This window comes from Mercenaria mercenaria, chromosome 3, assembly GCF_021730395.1.
Source record: "Mercenaria mercenaria strain notata chromosome 3, MADL_Memer_1, whole genome shotgun sequence".
In the NCBI taxonomy this organism is placed as follows: Eukaryota; Metazoa; Mollusca; class Bivalvia; order Venerida; family Veneridae; genus Mercenaria; species Mercenaria mercenaria.
This window is the reverse complement of record NC_069363.1, coordinates 34109414-34130603: the sequence shown is the minus strand read 5'-3', so window position 1 is coordinate 34130603 and position 21190 is coordinate 34109414. Positions and strand designations below refer to the sequence as shown.

Genomic DNA, 21190 nt, shown 5'->3' with positions numbered 1-21190 from the left:
TTTTATGTAGTATGTCGAGTTTAGACCACACTTTGTTTCTACAGTGCAAGATAGTTACTTATTTGTGCTTTTAAAACTATACTGAAAAGAGATTGACTGAATAAGTTTGCAGGCGATGTTGTGAAAACCCATTAATTCAGGGAGGGCCTAAACTTTCCACCTGTCACCTTGAAGTAAAGCTGTACTCTACCAGTATTATCAGAATGATTTTCACAAAGTTCATTTTAGAAGAAAAAGTCGGTGATTAGATTATGATGGGTCTTTAAACTATACTGAACATATACATACATACATATATAACTATACATATATATTAATCAACCTTTACACACCAGGAAGTTAAATCTGCGTGAAAAAAGGTCTTAGTAACCAATTATGACATTTTTAGCCCACCATCATCAGATGGTGGGCTATTAAAATCACTCTGCGTCCGTGGTCCGTCCGTCCGTCATTCCGTCCGCCCGTCCGTTAACAATTTCTCGTTATCGCATCTCCTCAGAAACTACTGGGGGGATTTTGACCAAACTTTGTCAGAATGATGTATTGGTACCCTAGTTGTGTCCCTTTGAAAATTAGACTGGTTCAACAATTTATGAGTGAGTAATGGCCCTTTGTTTATTTCTATGTTTTACATAGATTTATACAGGGAATAGCTTTGAAAACCTTCTTGTCCAAAACCACAAAGCCTAGGGCTTTGATATTTGGTTTGAAGCATCATCTAGTGGTCCTCTACCAAGATGATTCAAATTATTTCTCTAGGGTCAAATATGGCCCCGCCCTGGTGGTCACATGGTTTATATAGACTTATATAGAGAAAAACTTTGAATAACCTCTTGTCCAAAACCACAGGACCTAGGGTTTTGATATTTTGTATGTGACATCATCTAGTGGTCTTCAACTAAGATTGTTCAAATTATACCCCTAGGGTCAAATATGGCCCCGCCCTGGGGGTCATATGGTTTACATAGACTTATATAAGGAAAAACTTTGAAAATCTTCTTGTCCAAACCACAAAGCCTAGTGCTTTGATACTTGTAATGTAGCATCATCTAGTGGTTCTCTACCAAGTTCGTTCAAATTATCCCCCTAGGGTCAAAAATGGCCCAGCCCCGGTGGTCACATGGTTCATATAGACTTATATAGGGAAAAGCTTTTAAAATGTTCTTGTCAATAACTACAACATTCAAATTTGGACCACATGTATATTTTTGAGTGGCAAGATGAACCTTGACATGAGTTGACCTTGATTTTGACCTAGTGACCTACTTTCACATTTCTGTAGCCTTCAAATTTGGACCACATGCATAGTTTTGTGCACTGGAAAAAACTTTGACCTTGATTTTGACCTAGTAACCTACTTTCACATTATTGAAGGTACAGGCGTCAAACTTGGACCATATGCATAGTTTCGTGTTTCAAAATGAAATTTGACATTGATTTTGACCTAGTGACCTACTTTCACATTTCTCAAGCTACAGCCTTCAAATTTGGACCACATGCATAGTTTTGTGTACCGAAAAAAACTTTGACCTTCACATTGACCTAGTGACCTACTTTCACATTTTTCAAGGTACAGGCTTCAAATTTGGACCACATGCATAGTTTTGTATTCCAAAATAAAATTTGACATTGATTTTGACCTAGTGACCTACTTTTACGTTTCTCAAGCTACAGCCTTCAAATTTGGACCACATGCATAGTTTTGTGTACTGAAGTGAACTTTGACCTTTACATTGACCTAGTGACCTACTTTCACATTTTTAAGGTACAGGCTTCAAATTTGGACCACATGCATAGTTTTGTATTCCGAAAAAAAATTTGACCTTGATTTTGACCTAGTGACCTACTTTTACATTTCTCAAGCTACAGCCTTCAAATTTGGACCACATGCAGAGTTTTGTGTACCGAAATGAACATTGACCTTTACATTGACCTAGTGACCGATTTTCACATTTTTGAAGGTACAGGCTTCAAATTTGAACCACTTGCATAGTTTTGTATTCCGAAATAGAATTTGACCTTGATTTTGACCTAGTGACCTACTTTTACATTTCTCAAGCTACAGCCTTCAAATTTGGACCACTTGCATAGTAGTTTTGTGTACCGAAATGAACTTTGACCTTAAGATTGACCTTGTGACCTACTTTCACATTTCTGTAGCTACAGGCTTCAAATTTAGACCCACATGCATAGGATTGTGTACTGAAACAAACTTCGACCTTGACATTGACCTAGTGACCTACTTTCACATTTCTCAAGCTACAGCTTTCTTATTTGGACCACATGCACAGTGTTGTGTATGGAAATGAAATTTGACCTTGAGCTAGTCAGTAAGTCTTGAAATTTGGAACACTCAAAAATGGCACATTGGTGTGCGCCAAGATCACTCTGTGATCTCTTGTTGTATTTTGTATTTTAACTTTCAAAGACTGTTTTCAGCTCAGTTTCATCTGGGGAGGGCCCTAGATAATGTTGGAATAACTTTTGGCCCAACCCATTTGTATGTATTTAATTTAATGCTTGTATTAAATGTGATGTATACATGTGTGAATGTATATATGTATACAATAAAATATGATTAAACTAAACAGTTTCATGGTATTAATGCATGTATTTTCCTAATGAAATTAATATCAGGCAGACACAGAGCAACTACATTAGTCTAAAATTTGTACATTTCTGCCAAAGGTTACTGCTTAATTTGTGTGATGTAAAAATAGATTTGCATCCACTGACTGGTCATATTACCAGTGCACTGAAGAAGAAATAACATACAACAAATACTAGTGTCAAGTACTTTAACCTGTACCCTGCTAAATTTCTAAAATGAACTGGTCATTTAATTTTGGAGGTACCAGTTATTATTCAAAGGGGTGTTCACTGAAAATTTACTGACTGAACAGGGAACACTACAGACCAAGATCTGTGGAATACTTCAAGGGGATAGTGTGGCATGTAACTGAATTGGAATATTTAATTTAATCAAAACAAGCTTCTGCTATTTATATGCTTTTATACTTCGATTTTATGTTTTATACGTAAAATAGGTAGACCTTAACACTGTTTCTTAGTTGCTATAAGTAATTCAAAGCGACCACAAAATGTCTGTGCACTAGTAAAAATATACATGATTTATCACTTTAAAATGATGTTTCTTTTTATGCAAGAGGATATATATTAATATATATATATATAACATAAGCTGTGAATTTAGTCTAGCGTAAGCATTGAAAAAAGTAAGTTTTAATACAAGCTGTGTAAATACCACAAAAGCCACTTTTTTCAAACTGAAAACTATTTTAAACAAATAAAATTGCATTTTAATGGCTCTGTTCCAATCAATACCTATTTCCTTTTATTTTAGAACAAAAGACATTGACCCTGATGACCATATGTTTGAGAAATTTGAAAGTAGGTCACTAGGTCAACCTTAAGGTCAAAGTTCATTTCAGCACACAAAACTATGCAAGTGGTCCAAATTTGAAGGCTGCAGCTTGAGAAATGTAAAAGTAGGTCACTAGGTCAAAGTCAAGGTCAAATTTCACTTAAGAACACAGAGCTATGCAAGTGGTCCAAATTTGAAGCCTGTACCTTCAAAAATGTGAAAGTAGGTCACTAGGTCAATGTCAAGGTCTAAGTTTGTTTTGGTACACAATCCTATGCATGTGGTCTAAATTTGAAGCCTGTAGCTACAGAAATGTGAAAGTAGGTCACTAGGTCAATCTTAAGGTCAAAGTTCTTTTCGGTACATAAAACTTTGCAAGTGGTTCAAATTTGAAGGCTGTAGCTTGAGAAATGTGAAAGTAGGTCACTAGGTCAAAATCAAGGTCAAATTTTATTTCGGAACACTGAACTATGCATGTGGTTCAAATTTGAAGCCTGTACTTTCAAAAATGTGAAAGTAGGTCACTAAGTCAATGTCAAGATCAAAGTTTGTTTCGGTACACAAAACTATGCATGTGGTCCAAATTTGAAGGCTGTAGCTTGAGAAATGTGAAAGTAGGTCACTAGGTCAAAATCAAGGTCAAATTTCATTTTGGAACATGAAACTATGCATGTGGTCCAAATTTGAAGCCTGTACCTTCAAAAATGTGAAAGTAGGTCACTAGGTCAATGTCAAGGTCAAAGTTTTTTTCGGTGCACAAAACTATGCATGTGGTCTAAATTTGAAGGCTGTAGCTACAGAAATGTGAAAGTAGGTCACTAGGTCAAAAACAAGGTCAACTCATGTCAAGGTTCATCTTGCCACTCAAAACCATACATGTGGTCCAAATTTGAATGTTGTAGGTTATTGACAAGAAGATTTTAAAAGCTTTTCCCTATATAAGTCTACATGAACCATGTGACCCCCAGGGCGGGGCCATATTTGACCCTAGGGGGATAATTTGAACAAACTTTGTAGAGAACCACTAGATGATGCTACATTACAAGTATCAAAGTCCTAGGATTTGTGGTTTGGACAAGAAGATTTTCAAAGTTTTTCCCTATATAAGTCTAAAGAAACCATGTGACCCCCCAGGCGGGGCCATATTAGACCCCAAGGAAATAATTTGAATTATCTTGGTAGAGGACCACTAGATGATGCTTCATACCAAATATCAAAGCCCTAGGTTCTGTGGTTTTGGACAAGAAGATTTTCAAAGCTTTTCCCTATATAAATCTATGTAAGTTATAGAAATAAACAAAGGGCCATAACTCACTAAAAAATTGTTGAACCAGTCTGATTTTCAGGGGGACACAACTAGGGTACCAATACATCATTCTGACAAAGTTTGGTCAAAATCCCCCAAGTAGTTTCTGAGGAGATGCGATAACGAGAAATTGTTAATGGAAAGACGGACGGACGGACGACGGACCACGGATGCAGTGATTTGAATAGCCCACCATCTGATGATGGTGGGCTAAAAATTGCATTTTCATGGCTCTGTTCCAATCAATATTTCCTTTTATTTTAGAACAAATGACATTAACCCTGACGGCCATATGTCAAGTCCTAACCTTGGTCTCAGCATAAGCTTTTCATCCGACATACTAAGCTGGATGGCTTGTTTTACATTTTTAACTCTGGAAATACTTATCAAACAAGTTGGTTAGCAGATGTACCCAGCTTTTGTAGAAATACACATTCTATATCCGTATGACTGTCATCAAGCAATTTAAAGCAATTTGAGTGCAGTAAATTTGGAGTTACTGGTCCAGGCTGGTTATCCAACTTTGCCTAGATTTTTGAATAATTTGATTTTGTTCTAAGGGAAAATACTCCTAATCACTGAGCAGACACTATATCAATATTTTGCATTTTGAGTGATTTAATGGCCATAACACCATCAAAGGCTAGAATGACTGAATGAAATGTGTTTTAAAATTGGCCGAGATATTATACCTACTAACATTCTGGCCAAGTCTGGTAAAACTTGGATAAGAGCTGCTCAAGTTTTGGGAACAGACAACCTTTCATGGATACTGCTTTCCTAGAACAGTCAAAGATACGTGTACACAAATGAAACTGATTCTCGTTAATTTCCATATTTATTATAATTATTTTGTAATCTTTCTTAAACCTCTAAAAAGCACAGACATACTGCTAAGGTTCCAAATAGCCGTACAATATTCCTTCAGACAAACTTCTTTCTTCATCACGTGCCCACAGTCTCAATCGTCTACCAAATGGTTCAAGGTCATTATAACATCTTGAGAACACTTTATCTATAACTTTATCTGCTTCTTCAGGAGTTATATTCCTCACTAGTAATACTGAAGTCAGTGCTTTCCGTTTAACACAATTCTGAAAAATAAGTAGATACCCAAACTGCAAACAAACTAAATATTTTTACTAGCATCCCCTGAATAACATGTACATAACTTTAATTACATGAAAAAGGCAAAAAAACAAACTTATGAAGACTTTCAAGGGTTCTATTGAGCCCAATTCCATAGCTAAGTATTTGATATCACTGTTGTCTTGTACATGGTAGAAACTTACATCATGAATACTGACTTCTATTTCTCTGTTCAAAAGTGTGCACATATAGTTTCTCCTACACAGAGAAGTTAGAAAATGTATTTTAGATGGGGTAAATACAGTACACATGTGGATGAATAACACCAGGGTCAGATACATATAAACAGTGAAAATAATATTGCCATAGTACATATGCGCCATTCCATGAGAAAACCTGTATCAGTGACATTTTATAGTTATTGCATAATAAACAGTTTAAATTACTGTAAATCACTGTAGTAAAATACATAATTATTTTCCAGTAAAATGCTTTCAAACAGTCTCCGAATATTCAAATGTATGATGTCAAGTAAGTGATATACATAATTTGTTGCAAAAATGAGATGAAATGTTGAAGCCATGCAAGATGACATCATACTGCTTTTTTTGACGTTCTTTGCGTCAAGTCTCTAAATGTGTACAGTGATGTTAGTTATTAAAGTATAGTAACTTTTGAAATAAGTAAAGTTAACTTTCCCAAACTTTCAGATTTGAAAGGTAAGAGAATGTTCTTCATGAATATTGTGTGATCTTTAATATGATTCTTTTGAGGTTTTGTCATGGAACGGCCCATATGCTTTTGTTTGTAAAATTTTGATGTTGTGTTGGGTTCTGGGTTTAGTCAATATCAAATACTGTTCGAAGCATACACAAGACTTTATAAAGAAAAGACTGTAGAGGAGCTTTCCTGGAACTTGCAGACTGCCTTTGTACATTGTATTTCTATTTCTTCAAAGCAGTACTGGCATAGTCATGCTCAAAAACCTATGAAAAGATCTCAGTGAACCTTTGAAATATCAGTTTTAGTGGAACTCAAGTTGCAAGTCAAAATACTTTAAACAGTTGTTAAGTTATGCTCTGGACATAAAATATGACAAACAGATTTGATCTTGCTAGAAACTTTACCTTTGACCTACTGACCTGGTTCATGCAATAGAATACTAAGGCATGAAAATATAAAAAGTATTTTTTTGGGTGAGGGGAGGGTGGAGGGTATGGAAAAGGAGAATGTTGCACTCCTCAAATCACCTCATCACCACCCACCCATATTCCAAGTTTGAAGTCAATGCCTTGAATGGTTATCAAGTTATGCTTTGGACAAAACATATGATGGACAAATTTGACCTTGCTGTGACATTGAACTTTGACCAACAGACTGGTTCATGCACTCTACACATTGTCTCATTGCTACCTATCTATATGCCAAGTTTAAATTCAGTACCTTAAATGGTTATTGAGTTATGCTCCCGAGAAGAAATATGACATACAGAGGGATACACCATAAAATAATACGTCTATTTTTCCAAAAAAAAAAAAGGCATGCAAAAGTTAATGAAATTGTGGGTGTCTTTTGCCTCAAATTTTAGAAAAGAAATTTTCAATGTTAGTTCACCTCCAACAACTGACTTTTTTAGCTTGTATTTTGTCAAATCAGTGTTATTTCCCTTGATTTTATTTTATATATACAATCTCTAGGTGAGTAACTTGATGGAATTACAAACTTTACACAAGGTAGATGCATATCTACCACACTGGAACAAACCTGAGTCGCTGTAAGGATTAAAAAGAGCAGTAAGGGGAAAGTGATTTAAATACCTATAACTTTATCTAAAAGGACAAATAGTGCACGTAAATTGCACAGACTGATTGTACAGCTGTTCAAATATACTGTATTTGACCATGAGTACAGTTCATTATTAAAGAATACATATTTACCATATGTCTCTCTTTGATATTCCACGGCTTTGCTTCACCATTTACATAGGCACTTGTTAATGAACAATGAAACAGGTTAGCTGCTCTAATCTGTAAAGTAACAACAATACAGAAATAGACAAACCTTTATATCTACATTCTGAGATGGCATATTGCCCAGTATAGCACAGTAGTCAAATTTTCTTAACCTTTAGCCTGCTGGCAGCAAGTGATTCTGCCTTTGCGACCATGCAGACCAAGATCAACCTGCATATCTGTGTAGGCTGATCATGGTCCGCACTGTTCGCTATTCATTCAGTAATTTTTTAGTAAACACCCCTTCAAATAATAAATGGTACTGTCCAAATTAAATGATGGACCAGTCCATTTCAGAAGTTTAGCAGGCTAAAGGTTAAATTTAGCATAAATGTTATTAATTTAAAATGAGAAGCATTTCTTAAATATACAGTATATACCATAAAACAGGATATCCTGAAACCTGGAAACTCTGTTGTAGGGTGAATACACTAAAATACCTACCCCTGAACATGCTAGATGCTCCACATTATTGTAAAATACCTACCTCTGAACACCCTAGATGCTCCACATTATACCTACCTCTGAACACGTTAGATGCTCCACATTATTGTAAAATACCTACCTCTGTACACGCTAGATGCTCCACATTATTGTAAAATACCTACCTCTGTACACGCTAGATGCTCCACATTATTGTACAAGAGCTCGCCAAGCTGGGCAATATACGCCCGAAGGGTTACATCATAGGATGGGAGCAAAATTTAAAGAACTTGACTGTTGTAGCCCAAAGGACTGGAACAACAAAAGGAAAACTTCAAAAAACAAATCTAAGTCCACAAAAAAAATATTCAAAGTCTACAAAACAAATCCTTATCAGGTACAGGTATGTAAAAATACACCTAAAAATTGGAGGTACCATCCATGTTGTACCACAGAAAAGTGGTCTCGGTTTTTCCTTACGGCCAATAATAAAAAAGTTTCAAAATAAGCTATTTATAGTAACATAAAAGGGAAGTAATTAAAAAAAAGAATTATTGTAAGTGAACAAAAAAGAGATCTGCCAAAGACAAGAGCACTGCAATGCAGAGCAATATACACAAAGCAGTCATATATGACCTTTGACCCGTAAGTGTGACCTTGACCTTGAAGCGAGTCATCCTTAACATGCACTCTGCACGTCGTCTCAGTGTGGTGAACATTTCTGCCAAGTTTCTTTGAAATCTTTCCAGCAGTTCAAGAGTTACAGAGTGGACACGAAACAAACTGATATGACTTTTGACCCCTAAGTGTGACCTTGACCTTGAAGCGAGTCATCTGGAACATGCACTCTGCACATCGTCTTGGTGTGGTGAACATTTGTGTCAAGTTTCTTTGAAATCCTTCAAGGGGTTCAAGAGTTCTACGGCATGATATTCTAGTGAGTCAGCACTATAAAGTTGGGCATTGTGCTCACTGCTACAAGTAGACACCGTCGTTTATATGACTGAAAAATAGTTGAAAAAGACGTTAACCCGAACACACACACACACACACACAGCGGACACGAAACAAACTGATATGACCTTTGACTCCTAAGTGTGACCTTATCTTGAAGCGAGACATCCAAAACATGAGCTCTGTACGTTGTCTTGGTATGGTGAACATTTGTGTCAAGTTTCCTTGAAATCCTTCAAGGGGTTCAAGAGTTACAGAGCAGACACGAAATTGCTAACGGACAGACAGACGGACGGACAGACAGACAGACACCAGCGTCATAACATAATACGTCCCTTTGGGTGTATAAAAATACCTACCACTGTACATGCTAGATGCTCCACATTATTGTAAAATACCTACCACTGTACATGCTAGATGCTCCACATTATTGTAAAATACCTACCTCTGAACATGCTAGATGCTCCAAATTATTGTAAAATACCTACCATTGTACATGCTAGATGCTCCACATTATTGTAAAATACCTACCTCTGTACACGCTAGATGCTCCACATTATTGTAAAATACCTACCTCTGTACACGCTAGATGCTCCTAATTATTGTAAAACACCTACCTCTGTACACGCTAGATGCTCCACATTATTGATGTCAAATTTTGCCCGACATTTATCGAAGGCATGAAGCATTTCATGAGAAAGTACATTACAGCATGGTGCTTCTTTCTTTATGTTGTTTTCACACACTACCACCTGAATTTTAGACAAAAACAAGAGGGCCATGAAGGCCCTGTATCGCTCACCGGACCTACTGACCTAAAGATCATCAAGATTACCATTCTGATCAAGTTTCATTAAGATATGATCATAAATGTGGCCTCTAAAGTGTTAACTAGCTTTTCCTTTGATTTGACCTGGTGACCTAGTTTTTTAACCCAACATGACCCAAATTAGAACTTGACCTAAATATCATCAAGATTAACATTCTGAGTAAGTTTCATGAAGATATAGTAATAAATGTGACCTCTAGAGTGTTAACAAGCTTTTCCTTTGATTTGACCTAGTGACCTAGTTTTTGATCCCACCTGACCCAGATTTGAACAGAACCTATAGATCAAGATTAACATTCTGACCAAGTTTCATTAAGATATGGTCATAAATGTGGCCTCTACAGTGTTAACTAGCCTTTCTTTTGATTTGACCTGGTGACCTAGTTTTTGATCCTTCATGACACAGATTCAAACTGGACCTTGAGATCATCAAGATTAACATTCTGACCAAGTTTCATGAAGATACAGTCATAAATGTGGCCTCTACAGTGTTAAGAAGCTTTTCCTTTGATTTGACCTGGTGACCTAGTTTTTGACCGCAGATGATCCAATATCAAACTCATCCAAAATTTTATTGAGGGTAACATTCTGACCAAGTTTCATTAAGATCAGGCCAAAATTGTGACCTCTAGAATGTTAACAAGCTTTTCCTTTGATTTGACCTGGTGACGTAGTTTTTGACCCCAGATGACCCAATATCGAACTTGTCCAAGATTTTATTGAGGGTAACATTCTGACCAAGTTTCATTAAGATTGGGCCAAAACTGTGACCTCTAGAGTGTTAACTCATTAAGGACGCAGATCGCATTTATGCGTTCATTTTAACTCTTATCGAGTACCGCATGGCGTATTTATCCGTCAAAAGATAACAGGCATGTATGTCGAGGATCGCATAAATGCGCTATCTGCCTGATAGTACTGTATGCCGCGTGACGTGATTTTACGTTTGTAAGAGTACTAACGATGCACTGCTGTCAAAGTCAACCAATGAAATGTTTTATACTAAAGATTTATAAAACCCGGAAGCGATGGAAACAATCAAAATATTTATTATTTAAGCATGTATTTTCAATATACTCATCACTAAATATCGAAACTAGAAAGTTATTTTTAGGTATAGCCTGTTTTATCTTCTCAATCTATTGAGTCTTTCTTTCTGATTCAGTATTTTTAATTTTATTAAATAAAGTATAATTCTGTTCTTTTATAATGTCATTTGCTTTAAAGTTTAGCAATAAATGATATTTGAATAAATATAAAATAATCAAATGGCTTTTTTTCTATGTCAAATCTTTCTTGAAAAATGCAGTTTTCCATATTCGTGTTACTTCAGTAGGCCTGTGAAACAATTTTGCAAATTGAAATAATAGTAAATTTAAAATTATTGAATAGATCATAAATTGTAGTATCAGATGTGAAAAATTCAGTTTTATTCATCTGTTATAAACAGATTTTTGTCCTTAATATTGATCAAAGGATGCCTAGATCTTATCGATTATTGATTATCAGTGAAAATCCACAGGCATACAAAGCAGATAAATCGATAAGTGGCTCAGGAATGTATCGGAAAATTGATGCCAGTAATTAAGCAGCGATATGGCTGCAGGTATTAATGAGTTAACAAGCTTTTCCTTTGATTTGAACTGGTGACCTAGTTTTTGACCTCACATGACCCAATATCAAACTCATCCAAGATTTTGTTGAGAGTAACATTCTGACCAAGTTTCATTAAGATTGGGCCAAAATTGTGACCTCTAGAGTGTTAACAGTCAAATTGTTGACGACGACGGACACAGGGCGATCACAAAAGCTCACCTTGAGCACTTTGTGCTCAGGTGAGCTAAAAAGTATAACACATTACATTCATTATAGATACAAGGTCATGATGGTCCTATATAGCTCACCTGTTAAGCTGTCATCAAGATAAACATTCTGACCTAGTTTCATGAAGATAGGGTCATAAATGTGGCCTCTACAGTGTTAACTTTTGAGTAGTGACCTAGTTTTCGACCCCACATGACCCAGTTTCGAACTTGGCCTAGGAATGATCAAGATAAACATTTTTACCAAGTTTCATAAAGACAGGGTCATAAATATGGCCTCTGGAGTGTTAACAAGCTTTTCCTGTGACCTAGTTTTTGACCCCACATGACCCAGTTGCGAACCTGGTCTAGGAATCATCAAGATAAACATTCTGACCAAGTTTCTGATGAAGATAGAGTCATAAATGTGGCCTCTATCAAAATTATCAAGTTTTCAGACACCTTAATTAAATGCGTATTTTCAACCTTTACCTAGTTTCTTAAATGGACTGGTCCATCATTCAATTTCGGCAGTACCACTTCTTATTCCAATAGGTGTTCACTAGATATTTACTGACTAAATAGCAAACAGTGCAGACCATGATCAGCCTGCACAGAAGTACAGTCTGATCTTGGTCTGCATTGGCCGCAAATGCAGAATCACTTGCTGCCAGCAGGCTAAAGTTTAATAAAACATTTGATAGAAATGTTTTAATCTAAAGTAACCATCAGGAATAGAGAAATTACCTGGTTAGTGAAGAAGTCAAATCCACCACTTATCTTCAGCTTACACGGCTCACAATGTATATGTCTGTCTAAATCTACTGGGCTGCAAATATAACATATATCTGGACTTAACTTTAAATGCTTGAAGCAATTGCCAATATGACAAAATATCCTTTACTTTTTCGCTTGCCTGCACAATGTTTCTAATTTGTTTGATGAACAGACATAATTTGTGATAATACAATAATTGAAAATCAGTTATTCTGGTTTCTGGTAAAAGTGCAAATCAAGCAGGGCAATTGTGACATGAAGTAAACTTTAAGTTACATTTCTTTTTACCATTATTCTTTGAAGGAGTTAAACATGATCAGTGTTTCAAATTGACACACAACATGTGTTTTTTAAATTTACACTTTCCAGCTTTGAGTTTTCAAAACATCACTTACAAGCCATGTATTTCTACTTACCAGCCATATGTTTTCAGTCAAGTGTTTCCAAACTAACACTAAGCCAGTCATAAGTTTTCAAACTAACACTCACCAGCCATGTGTTTTCAAACTAACACTTACCAGCCATGTGTTTTCAAACTAACACTTACCAGCCATGTGTTTTCAACTAACACTTACCAGCCATGTGTTTTCAAACTAACACTTACCAGTCATATGCTTTCAAACTAACACTTACCAGGCATACCACATCCAACATTACTTTGAAAAATCAGTATCAGTAACACATGACCTCGAATCAAATGGAGTGGTTTGGGTAATTTTGAGTAAAAAAATTGTCTTTTTCTGTTACTTAGAAATTACTGTCAAGACAGCACACATTGCAAGATGTGCTCCGAACATTGTGGAAAACTCGTTGCTATTCCTTTTTCAGCAAATCGTGTGTTTGTAATCTTAACACTTATCTGCCATTTGTTTCCAGCCAAACACTTACCAGCCATGCATATCTATCCAAACACTTACTAGCCAGGTGTTGCTAGCAAAACATTTACCAGCCATGTGTTCCAGACCAAACACTTACCAGCCATGTGTTTCAGACCAAACATTTACCAGCAATGTCTTTCTAACCACACACTTACCAGCCATGGGTTTGTAACCAAACACTTACTTGCCACATGTATTCAAATGAACACTTACCAGTCATGTGTTTCTAACCTCACACTTACCAGTCATGTTTATTCTAACAAAACACTTACCAGTCATGTGTTTCTAACCTCACACTTACCAGCCATGTGTATTCTAGCAAACACTTACCAGTCATGTTTATTCTAACAAAACACTTACCAGCCATGTGTATTCTAGCCTCACACTTAGCAGCCATGTGTATTCTAGCAAACACTTACCAGTCATGTTTATTCTAACAATACACTTACCAGTCATTTTATTCTAACCTCACACTTACCAGCCATGTGTATTCTAGCAAACACTTACCAGTCATGTTTATTCTAACAAAACACTTACCAGCCATGTGTTTCTAACCTCACACTTACCAGCCATGTGTATTCTAGCAAACACTTACCAGTCATTTTATTCTAACCTCACACTTACCAGCCATGTGTATTCTAGCAAACACTTACCAGTCATGTTTATTCTAACAAAACACTTACCAGCCATGTGTTTCTAACCTCACACTTAGCAGTCATGTGTATTCTAACAAACACTTATCAGCCATGTTTATTCTAACCTCACACTTACCAGCCATGTGTATTCTAGCAAACACTTACCAGTTATGTTTATTCTAACCTCACACTTACCAGCCATGTGTATTCTAACCTCACACTTACCACCAGTCATGTTTATTCTAACCTCACACTTATCAGTCAAGTTTATTCTAACCTCACACTTACCAGCCATGTGTATTCTAACCTCACACTTACCAGTCATGTTTATTCTAACCTCACACTTACCAGTCATGTGTATTCTAACCTCACACTTACCAGTCATGTTTATTCTAACCTCACACTTACCAGCCATGTGTATTCTAACCTCACACTTACCACCAGTCATGTTTATTCTAACCTCACACTTATCAGTCAAGTTTATTCTAACCTCACACTTACCAGCCATGTGTATTCTAACCTCACACTTACCAGTCATGTTTATTCTAACCTCACACTTACCAGTCATGTGTATTCTAACCTCACACTTACCAGTCATGTTTATTCTAACCTCACACTTACCAGCCATGTGTATTCTAACCTCACACTTACCAGCCATGTGTATTCTAACAAACACTTACCAGTCATGTTTATTCTAACAAAACACTTACTAGCCATGTTTATTCTGACCAAACACTTGCCAGTCATGTTCATTCAAAAAAACACTTAACAATCATGTGTATTCAAACAAACACTTACCAGCCATGTGTTTCTAACCAAACACTTACCAGCCATGTTTATTCAAACAAACACTTACCAGCCATTTATTCTAACAAAACACTTACCAGCCATGTTTATTCAAACAAACACTTACCAACCATTGATTCTAACAAAACACTTACCAGCCATGTTTATTCAAACAAACACTTACCAGCCATGTTTATTCAAACAAACACTTACCAGCCATGTTTATTCAAACAAACACTTACCAGCCATTTATTCTAACAAAACACTTACCAGCCATGTTTATTCAAACAAACACTTACCAGCCATGTTTATTCAAATAAACACTAACCAGCCATGTTTATTCAAACAAACACTTACCAGCCATTTATTCTAACAAAACACTTACCAGCCATGTGTTTTTAATGCTCTCATCATCATCTGTACTCTTTTATCTGTAAAAAAAGTCACAAAAACATTTTATTAAGTAATTCTTTTAAAATGTAGTCTTCAAACCTTCACTTTACGGCAACAAGGTCTGTCACCACTGCAAAGTAACTACTGCCTCAGTCTTATATATCTCATATAAAATTAACTTTTTTTGAATCCCAAGATATATTATGTAACAATTATTTGCATTTTATATCATATCAAGATTGCAAGATAATATTTGAGCCGTGCCATGGGAAAACCAACATAGTGGGTTTGCGACCAGCATGGATCCAGACCAGCCTGCGCATCCGCGCAGTCTGGTCAGGCTCCATGCTGTTCGCCTTTAAAGCCCATTGGAATTGGAGAAACTGTTAGCGAACAGCATGGATCCTGACCAGACTGCGCGGATGCGCAGGCTGGTCTGGATCCATGCTGGTCGCAAAGCCACTATGTTGGTTTTCCCATGGCACGGCTCAAATTTTTATTGATTGACATTAGATGAGACCATATAAAATTCAACTCAATCATAATCCCAGACCAAGGAATCCAAATCGGCTCCCTTTCCATATTGGGAGAAAAAAATTGCAATTTCATGCACATTTTGCAATTCTGGAGTTTTTAATTCTGAGTGACGCTGGGCCATCAATCTATACTAATAGCTCTCCCTGAACAAAGTTCAATGGCATTAAAATTATATCATGCATTTACTAATAATTATCCACAATTGATATGCATCGATAGCCCTATTGGTGTTGTATGTCTAGGTTGTTTTAACACTCGTTATTTTAATGGAAATTGGCAAGCAATAAAAGGGATATTGGTGATGCATAAAACACTTTACTTTTTCAAAGTAACTTTGATTTAATCATCTTACATTCTATGGTAACTGTACAATAATTTTGCAGTGAATATACAAACAAGAGGGTCACTGACCCTAAAGCGCTCACCTGTACAAGGCTTCAAGTGCATTTGTATAACGTAATGGTACAAGTACAGAGTTAGGTTTCTTCTAAGTTAGCCTATATCAAAAACATGTAACACAGGTTTTTTAACCTAAGGCAATAATTTGAACAATTATGGTAGACAGTACAACTCTGTTATCACATGCCAAATTTCAAGGCTCTATGTATTATTGATTCAGAGAAGATTTTCAAAGTTTTTTATATAAAAGCACACAGGGGCACGGCCATTTCTGACTCCAGGGCAATACTTTGGACAATTATGGTAGAGAGTCACACCCTTATATCACATGCCAAATATCAAAGCTCTAGAGAAAAAGATTTTTAAAGTCTGATAACTGAAAACCTATTTCTAACCAAAAAGACCTATAAGTTCTTTTTGTTTTTCAAGACACTGAATTTGCAAATTAATATAAAGAAATAAACATGCAAAACAACATTTAAGACAATATGAGCCGTGCCATGGGAAAACCAACATAGTGGGTTTGCGACCAGCATGGATCCAGACCAGCCTGCGCATCTGCGCAGTCTGGTCAGGATCCATGCTGTTCGCTAAGGGTTTCTCTTATTGCAGTAGGCTTTAAAAGCGAACAGCATGGATCCTGACCAGACTGTGCGGATGTGCAGGCTGGTCTGGATCCATGCTGGTTGCAAACCCACTATGTTGGTTTTCTCATGGCGCGGCTCATATCATAATTTTATCTGAAAATTCTATAGAAAAGTGTTTTTTTTACAAAAAAAAATCGGAGCTAATTCATCTATCTTGTATTGGTATTGCAGATTCAAACTTGCATTCCTTTATTTCAAAATGCAATCAAAATAAATATACATTTTTAAACTAACTTATATAAATATCCATATAGTTCTGCTATACTTCAAAAGAGAGTTTTTTTAAAGTTTGCTTAGCACGAGTTTATCTGATAATGTCCAGGCAAGTTTTATCATCTTAAATTAACTGAATTTAAAACTGGCTGCCATGATGCTCACTGTCTAGTGTTTCCTGCAGACTCTTAAAGGGGCATGCTGCTTCCATTGAAAAAGGGCACTTTTAACGCGCGGTTTGGCATTGAAAGGGCATTCGTCGAAGAACGCTTGCCAGCGTCATTTTACAGGTGCCATTTTACATACTATTTTCACATTGCATTTGAGAAGCTTTCATATCTCAGATATGGGGTAGATATTTTGTATTATTCTTTAGGTAATGCCTACCATGTTGTGAAAGAGCTTTCCTTTCTTTCGCTTAAAGATGACACTGATGATTCATACTTTCAAACATTCTTATTCTGTTACCCTCATGAAATGTTAATGGCTTGCATTTTCAGAGACAGATATCAGGTGATAATTAATAAGCAACAAGTTTTATTGAACAACTATCAATGCGCAACTTCATTTTGTCAATCATCACATATCATTTCACCACTGATTTACGTTAAGAGCATAGGTAGTTCATCGAATCTACATGTAATCAATGACTTTGTACCTATATCGCTGATTAAACCCATTGTTCTTCGTTGCCAGTAAGATTTAGACGACAAATCAACACGGAGAGTTTTATTTTGCTAGTGTTCTGGGCATGCGAAAACGAAAGTAGAATGCGACGTAAAAAGTACAAGCTGTGAAATTTACTAGACTAGATCATCTGCCACTATTTTTATCACTCCCTCGTTGCTCGTAAGTTTCTGCGATACATACAATGACTGACTATGAATCTGTTTTTCCATCTAATCATACAGTAGTCAGTAATATGAACATAAATGTGAATACCTATGGTTTATTGCGAGTAATAACTCAAAATTTTGGCTTGCTTGACGCATGCAGTCGTGCACTTTCAACTTACATTTCGGCCTTATAAAATCATTTTGACAAATTATTTCAATTTAACAAAACTAGGCCCTTGCATTTTTAGTTCATTCAGTTATAACTAGATCAGTTTTTATAACTTAATCGCTAAGTTATCGGTTATTTTTATGCCGATGTACGTTTTCAAATCAAGATGGCGGCGACTTCTGCATTGGCGCGTCATGAATGTGCTTTGTAAAGTACGACTTTGTAATTATAAATCAAGACATCGGTCGATTTTAATGAATTTGGTATCATTCTAAAGCTTAAACGTTTCTCTTATTATTTTTATAAATGATATCCGTAAAGGAATAAAATAAATCTTGTAGATAAAATCGATAAAAAATATTTTGAGTCTGGTCAATTTTCAAGGGTTGGTTGGTGATCGGCAAAGGGCAAACATTCAATATTTTATTTTTAAAGGCCTAATGAGCGCATCGAAAATGTGTGACAATCAATTTACATTTTAAATAATTACAACCTTTTGAAATAATTATCGTTTAATTGACCGTTTTCAATCATATCTTCCGTAAAGAAGCTTCATGTAGCTTCACCATCGGCGTCCTAAAAACAACAAATTTTCATCTACTGTTCCCAATTAAAGTATCATAAAACAGTAATTGATTGCCTAATCCTGTCAGTTCTTAATCAGGGTCATTCACAGTTGATGCACCCGCGTGTCGGCCTGTTGATCAAAGCCGCTAATTGACGATACAATACACGGAACATGTCCCGCTGACATTGGCTATCCAGACTGGTTTTGAAAGGGCACTTGTCAAGATAAATACACAAGCCTCATAGAATAAAAGGGCACGTGGCGCAAACGGGTAGTTTGAAAGGCAGCTTGGCGGCACTTAAAACGGGACATGGCGCTGCGCCATGTTAAAAAGGCCTGCAGGAAACACTACTGTCTAGAGACAAAATTAATGAGACTTTGCTCCCTGATTTGTTTAACTATTTAACAATTCTTTGGTTTTAGGAAATAGCATTTTATTTTGCAAAAATATATAAACTAACTTTTTTAGTAACTTATACAGACAGAATTATGCAAATAAGCAAAGTAAAATATTCTGAAGTGTAAAATGCATAAATGCAGGTAATGCTTTATTAGAGGGATCAATGTTCGCATTGACCAGTGATTTTTTTACTTTTTTTGGCAACAGCCCATGCCTTTTCAATTGGGAATTTTTAGCGCGATAAACTTCAAAATTGGGAAAAATTAACAAACCTTAATAAAGAAATCATTTTGAAAAGTTTTATTTTAAGGTAAATTTATTTCATTCAAATATGCACTGAGGTTGAACAGACAGGACAGACAGGTTATTTTCTGATGTCACAGGACCTGATGGCTCAGATAGCTTAGGGTCACCATGAGCTTCTGCTGATTTCTGAGGGTCATTTTGTGGGGACTCGGATTTCTTGGACAGATCACTCTGCTTTCCTGATGTTTGATTTGAATTTAATTTTTCTTTAACTTTACCAAAAGTTGTTTGAATGTCCGGAGTACCGTTGGCGTGTTTAAGTTTTATTTTCTTATTATAATATTTGGAATTATGCGACATTTTTCGATAATTTAAGTAAGTTTCTTACAATTTTTTTCAGACTCATTTTGACGCATGAAAAAGCGTATAGCGACCGTGATGAAAGTCATACTAAATGCCGTACTATGCCGTGACCCGTTTTATGTAAACAACGCGCTTCGAGTTGGCAACAAAATTCTGCGAATAAACCATAATAAGAGTCGGAATTTTTATGATTATTTCCATCGTTTTAGTTCAACTTTCACAAGAAATAAATCTAATTGGGAAAAATCATCTCGTTTTTGGGAATTTTTAAGCATTTTTTGGGAATTTTGACCATTTTTGTCAATTGGGAAGACGCCGAATTTCAAAGTCAAATCGGCGCAAAAAAAATCACTGTTGACGACGTAAAAATATCTTAATATGCAATAAAATTGGATTGTATGCAAATTTTTCAAGGCCATTGCATACATGGGACGCAAAGCAAAAACAGAATTGAACATTAAGGATGCACAGACTAAAGAATATGAGACCATGAAAAAAGCCATTCCTACAACATTCTCTTCAGTATAAACATAAAGATTAATGGACCTATAAGCCATATCGCTAGACTCCAGATTTACAGGTCAAGTTACCACACTTCTGGCTACCGCCTTTCTTTCAGGTCTGGTGCCTGTGCCATGGTCGGCTAGTGCAACACTGTTGATCCTTTAACACACATACCGTTAAAAATGAGAACAGCTGATATGATTACAAAATTATTTACTTCTCTCTACACATTGTCGAACTAACATCCTGCAATTGACATTATTTTTTGGATCATGGGACCACAGTCCCCAAAGTCCTGCAGTTTTCAAAGAAGAAAGAAAGCCAGGTTTCTCTTCCGCTATTTTTCCTGGATTTCTGTTTGGATAAAAATAGAAACCATAATCATCGTTTGCTGTCTTTCCATAAGTTTTCACGTATTCCTGTCCATCTGTAGGAGATTTGTCACCGGTATCTTTATTTTCTGTCATTTTGTCCTCTGTAAATAATCTGGGTGATGAAACGCTTGGGAGCATGAGGGATGCATTTGATTTACCCTCCAATCGGAATGGGTACAGACCACCAATTGTTTTCGTATAGGTTACATTCTATAAATTCAATTCCTTATTTATTTCATATTAATAACAAAACATCCAGACCTCATTTTCAGCACCTCAGAGCATTTCAATGATACTAAAACCATAAATGGTCATTTAGTATAACATGTCTTCTTATCAAAAATAGAAAAATATTGACATGTTATGTTGTAAATAAGAAAAATAATCTGTTCTGAGAAACATCACCCTCTAAAAATGCCTCCATGAAAACAGCCGTTTAGCAATTACGCGTAGGTAGACATTTTTCGCAAAGAATAAAAATTATTCCAGGAAATTCACAATGAAAATGGTCTAGATCTTTTCTCAATACAATAAACAATAAAAATAAGCCAAACATTTAACTGTCACCTCCTCAGGTCACTCATTATACCAGATTTCATCCATAGCATGGAACTACATTTTGGACTACTTCACATGTAACACTGAGTAGTCACTTCCGGTTTGGT

General features: G+C 36.0%; 1 protein-coding gene across 1 annotated transcript; it reads right to left on the bottom strand.

Annotated features, from left to right (window-relative positions):
* Window positions 1-5516: 5516 nt before the first annotated feature.
* On the bottom strand, window positions 5517-20875 carry LOC123525123 (mitochondrial inner membrane protease ATP23 homolog). Its single transcript, XM_045303877.2, has 6 exons — window positions 20369-20875; window positions 15262-15307; window positions 12548-12629; window positions 9787-9921; window positions 7718-7807; window positions 5517-5785 (listed from the first exon to the last, which is right to left on the bottom strand). The coding sequence occupies exons 1-6, from the start codon at window positions 20661-20663 to the stop codon at window positions 5585-5587; spliced, it is 849 nt and encodes a 282-aa protein (XP_045159812.1). The 5' UTR covers window positions 20664-20875; the 3' UTR covers window positions 5517-5584.
* Window positions 20876-21190: the final 315 nt, after the last annotated feature.

Coding starts and splice junctions, on each gene's coding strand:
- LOC123525123 (XM_045303877.2), bottom strand. CDS start 20,663: ATGCTCCCAAGCGTTTCATCACCCAGATTATTTACAGAGGACAAAATG. Junction 12,630..15,261: donor GCATTAAAAACACATGGCTG/GTAAGTGTTTTG, acceptor TTATATTTGCAG/CCCAGTAGATTTAGACAGAC. Junction 7,808..9,786: donor AGCATCTAGCGTGTACAGAG/GTAGGTGTTTTA, acceptor GTTACTTTACAG/ATTAGAGCAGCTAACCTGTT.